At 38.6% G+C, this 5,652-nt stretch overlaps 1 protein-coding gene across 1 annotated transcript; it reads left to right on the forward strand.

Annotated features, from left to right (window-relative positions):
* Nucleotides 1-1,722: 1,722 nt before the first annotated feature.
* Nucleotides 1,723-3,361, forward strand: LOC311498288 (putative nuclease HARBI1; the record flags this gene model as incomplete). Its single annotated transcript, XM_084558822.1, has 2 exons — nucleotides 1,723-1,838; nucleotides 2,242-3,361. The coding sequence occupies 2 exons, from the start codon at nucleotides 1,723-1,725 to the stop codon at nucleotides 3,209-3,211; spliced, it is 1,086 nt and encodes a 361-aa protein (XP_084414948.1). The 3' UTR covers nucleotides 3,212-3,361.
* Between the last annotated feature and the right edge of the window lie 2,291 nt (nucleotides 3,362-5,652).

Genomic DNA, 5,652 nt, shown 5'->3' on the forward strand with positions numbered 1-5,652 from the left:
CTAGCTCCCTGGTATAATTCACAGTTGCACTGTTCAAACTTATAAAAAAAGCTCGCCGTAATATTAGAACAGCATATTATTCATCATTAATAGAAGAAAACAAGAACCCCAGATTTCTTTTCAGCACTGTAGCCAGGCTGACAAAGAGCCACAGCTCTGTTGAGCCATCTATTCCTTTAGCCCTCAGTAATGACTTCATGAGCTTCTTTACTGTACTAATAAAATTGTAGGCATTAGAGAAAAAATTCAAGGCATCGTTCCGACAGCTGTCAAAGATGTAAGTACAGTGGCATTAGAAACTTCTGTAAGACCTAATAAATATCTGGAATCCTTCTCTCCAGTAGATCTTTCTGAGCTCTCTTCAACAATTACAGCATACCAGGGATGGGACACTTAAATGATGGAGGGGGCCACAATTTTTCATCAACACTACCAGAGGGCCACATAGGACCGCACACTTTACCAGATATTATAAAACTGCCATTTTAAATATGTTTGTATATGTTTATTGAGGCAAACAAAAAATAACCACTTACTGTTATTTCTTTTGTTTTTGTCCAGTGCAAAGCGCTCATGAAAATAAAACATACAAATCACCATCCACAACAGACAAACACTGATCGCAAGAACTATTTTGTGCATTTTTACACTAAGAAAGACTTTAACATTTTACCTGTATACCCACTATACCTTGTTTGTGTACTTTTAATTTGAGGTCCGCTACGATAGCAGCCCTTGCAGCTTCAGTATACTTCTCGTATTTAGCTTAAATTGAAATCTTTCATAGCAGATAACGTCTCTAAGCAGACTAAGTACATAGGTTTGCTTTTAAATTCTGTGAACAGATAATCTTCTTCCCATTTCACCTGGAACACACACGATTTTCTCGATCAAGTTTTCTCTTTCCTCTGCTCTTATGGAGAGCCGAAGTCCCGCCCCTTCCGATTGCCTCCATGCGACCTATCTTTCGAAAAAATATGAACGGCAGTCTATGACGAAAGATAAATTATTTTCTGGTCCCGATCGACTTGTGCCTTGGATTATACATATATTGTTTTTCGGAATAAAAAATGATTTTACATGTCAAGAATGTCACAGTTTGTCGCAAGATAGTTAAGTAAAACGCTATGGAAAATACGTAATTAAACGAACTACAAGTCCAAGTCGCTTACCTTACGTCACCACATTTTCCTTCCACTCTTCGGTTCTGTCTGCCCTTACAGTAAAAGATACAGCTAACGATGCCAGTGTCACCTCGTTTGATGCTTCTGCCTTCGTCCTGGAAGAAGACGGTAAAGCTCAACAAGGAGACAGCCATAGTTCTCTAGTGACGTACATTGTTCGAGACGAGAGATGTAATTCACTAAGCGATCTCATACAAAACCTAATGTTGTTCAGCTTATTTACGTCAAATAATTTATCTCTTGACGTGAAAAATTATCTTTTAAATTCACACACATCATATGTGAAATTCATGCCACAATTCGAACGGGACCAAAAAATAATTATGATCTCTCCATTAACTCCCGTTCATATTTTTTCGAAAGATAGGTCCCATGGACCGGAAGTAGAGGGGCGGGACTTCGGCTCTCCATGCCCCGTTCTATTCGTCTTGTAAGTGCGACTTGCAACTTGAGAGTGACGTCACATCCGTGTTGGAAAACAAGTTACAGCGGGTTTTTGTGTTCTGTTTTGTACACAACACGACAGGTCGGAGAAAAGATGGACGCCTCCAGGAAAGTCGCTGTTGCGCTAGCTCTGAAAGAGTACAGAGAGCTACAATCAAAGTTTGTGGTTCATCGGCAAAATATGGAAGAAGATGATAGAAAGCGGAGAATGTAAGTTCATGTTTCATCTTATTTGATTGTAGTCTAACCGCTGTTTAAGCGAAAATTCCGTTGCTAACGTTAACATCACTGGTAACTGTTTGCCTAACAGGCTTTATTTATGTGTAACATACGTTTTTAGATGTACCTAAGATGTTGAAAGATATTAGTGGAACTTTATTCTGAACGAAGGTTTTGTAAGCAGAAGGCTGTACTAGGATACGTTACAAAGAAAGGACAAAGAAACAAAGGTGCCCCAGTCTGCTTTCTTTGATAGACGTGCCTGACTGAATGATGTATGGAATGTCCCAATTTAATTAGATTCTAGCTATATGTTATATAAGAAACGAAACAATATAACAAAGCAATAGATTTTAGACAACAATTATTCATTTTAGGTTTTCTCTTTCCTCAGGGCACTGATCTCAATTGTGCTGCGCTCCAGACAACAAATTATCCTCAAGACGGGAACAGAGTGGGAAATCATGCTCAACTGGAGTGATGCCACTTTTGCTCGTCATTTGAGTATCACAAAACACCAGTTTGAGTACCTCTTGACAAAGCTGCAGGAGAACGGCCTACACAGCGATCACACTCAAGGAAGGCCTCCGGTGCCTGATACCAAGAAGCTGCTAATGTTCCTGTGGTATATGGCCAGTCAAAACAGCTTCAGGGAGATGTATGACAAGTTTGATGTGTCACAGTCAGCAGTGCACAGAATCATCCTGCAAGTGCTGACCATCATGTCAGGCATGGGGAACACCTTTATCTCCTGGCCAAATGCTTGTGAGAAAGCTGCCTCTGCTGCCGCCTTTCACCGCACCTGTGGCCTTGATGGGGTTATTGGGGCGATTGATGGCTGCCACATCAGGGTCCAGAGGCCACCCATAAGAGGAGGGGATTACATGAACCACAAGGCATACTACTCTGTACTCCTTCAGGGGATTGTGGATGACCGGGGCCGCTTCATCGACATCTTTGCTGGACCACCAGGCAGGGTGCATGATGCCAGAATGCTGAGGAGTTCCACCTTCTACACACAATGGCAGGAGAAGATGGGGGAGCATTGTCTGCTTGGAGATAGTGCCTACATTGGCCAGGCCTTCCCATTCATCAAAACTCCAAAACGTGATAATGGGGCTCTAACGGTGGAAGACCTTGAGCACAATGCGAAGATCAGCCAGGGGAGGGTCATTGTAGAGAATGCCTTTGGAAGAATGAAGTGCAAATGGAGGCGTCTACGTGACCTACAGAACACCCGCATTGACACTGTGGTCATGATCATTATGTCTGCTTGTTTCTTACACAACATGTGTATTGCTGCTTCAGACGTATGTGCAGAACACCGACGTGGCTGCCCAAGGCAGGAAGATCACAATGAGTAGACTCATTTTCAGGGTTGAAAGCTTCTAAATACATGTACTGTTACTATGCATTTGCTCTTTCTATTGTGATTGATGTTTACTTTTTATTTTCTGTACAAATAAAAGTGGTTTCCCTAAATTGAATGCTTCACCTTTTTGTAGCCCACAGTATGGTTTTGAGTTTTTGTTTTGAAAAAATGAAGGCTTGGGTAAGATACAAGTAAATATTTATTTGCAATAAAAAATATCAAATGAGAAACATAGAATAAACAATTGAATACAAAAGATATTATATATACAACTTAACTTAACAAACTATAAAAACTTTGAATTATAAATATAAATATATACACACCACTTAACAAATTACACAAAAATAGAGGGAGGATCACATGTCCAAATAACTCAGAATTTCTCTATCAATCGTTAGCCATGGCTGAACGTCTCTTCTTCACTGGTGGAGAAGACCTGGTGGAAGCGTGTACGAGGCGGCGTCTGCATTAGAGGCGCCATCTAGTGGCCAACTGTGTCATTACAACTGATTCAGTTCAAAAATTAATCTAAGGGCCACTTCGACAACAACAAAGTCCAAATCTTAGCCAAAGAAGATAACTGGTGTGAAAGAGGAGTAAAGGAAGCCATCTATGTCAGCTTGAAAAAGCCTTCTCTAAACAGAGGAAGTGGAGTGAGATTTAATCTGCCATCAATTTACAATAGTTTTAACTTCTGTCCCCATGAAGTTTCAACCCCATTCAGCCTCTGACAAGGGTCGTTAGAGCACCATTCATAGGGAAAGAGGACAGGTAAGTAGCTATAGCCGTTAATGGACATTAGCTGCACCGGTTTCTGGTTGTTTACACAAACAAGTTTCCTACTTAAACCTCCAACTCCCCACCAGTCCCCTAGAACTGAAGAAGTTACTCGGCTGAGTGGTGAAACATCTTCTCAAAAAACTCTACAAGTCCAGTTGCCTTTTTAAATGCTTTTTTGAATTCATTTAAGTTCATTTCTAATTAAAGTTTTACTTCACATATTTCAATATTTCCACATATTTCTAATGTTTCGAGAGGAATTTGTCAACATCCAGCGTACATACAACAGGTTAATAAAAACGGCTAAGCTAACAGCAGTTAGCTTGTTAGCTGTAGTTAGCTATAAGTTAGCGTTTTCCTGTGAAGCTGTCTGTTCACGAACATTACCGGTATTTTCTCCGCCATTTCCGCCGTTAAATTAAACTACTGGTGTTTTTATATCTACGAAATAAACTGGCCGTTAATGTCACCACAAACGAAAGGAACCGTTTGCAATTCCATTTACAGTTGTTTCACTATAGACTTTTTAACACATTAACACAGCGGAGTAACTCAAAATTTCACATTTAATTTTATTTATTAAAATTGGAAAGAATATAAATTTAATATTTAATATATATTTATTCAGTTGTTCTCACAAAATGTGTTAAATCATCTTCTTTGTTAAAGCAGCTTCGAATGTAAATAAAAAACATGAAACTGTTTTCAGTTTCGGTATACATTAATTAATATTTTTCATCATTTTATGCTTCAACAGACATCCAAGACACTGTTTACTTAATTTTCCATTTTTGTTTTTTTTGTTTTTGTTGTTGTTTTTTGTGGGGAATATTAATAGATTGAAAATTAAACGATTTATTAAGTTGGTGTCTTTAAAACACTGCAGGAGGAGATAAAGTAAAAATCATATATGTACATATCTTAATATCAAATCAAAGTGTATTTCATTCTTTCAGGACCGACTGAACTTAATAATTCTGTTAGAAATCATGTATGTTAACCCCAAACCAGAGCAGGAGCTGATACAGGATAAGGTAAAACCACACCATAAAGCGATGCTCCCTGTTAAATTCATTCTGTTTAGGTGCTTTATTCAGCAACTGTGGAGGACCTGAAGAGAAGGCATGAAACAGTCATGTTTCCTCAATGTCTCAATGAGGTGGAGTTAACTCAACTACTTAGTAAAAGCAATATTTCTGAATACACTCGTAGGCACACGGGGGCAGTCTTTGTCAGTCGGTGGACAAACTTAGCACACACTGCACAGTTAAGTCTCTAATTAAGTCTGATTATAAGTTGAAAAAGAAACTCCTTATTAAAGTCATTTAACCTCTGGTTCCATTTGCAGTATGTCACATTGGACCTGGATGTCACAATTAATGTTAATGAACTTTATACAACTCTATGGATTATCTCAATTTAACTTTTAAGGGCAAAACTAGTTTAGGACAAAGGTAAGAAAAGAAACAAACAAAATGTTTAAATGCAGTTAATTTAAACTATAGCAAAGAAAATGTATAATTAGAGTTGTTCTGAATGTTCTTTGGTGAGAATTTTGTAAGCACCACATCAGACTCAATGAGTTGTGCAAGTGTTGTTTTGTCCAGTCAGCTTTAGAACTGTTTTTTAATGTGGATCATTTACAATCAC

This window comes from Chelon labrosus (genome assembly GCF_963514085.1).
Source record: "Chelon labrosus genome assembly, chromosome: 13".
NCBI classification, from domain to species: domain Eukaryota; kingdom Metazoa; phylum Chordata; class Actinopteri; order Mugiliformes; family Mugilidae; genus Chelon; species Chelon labrosus.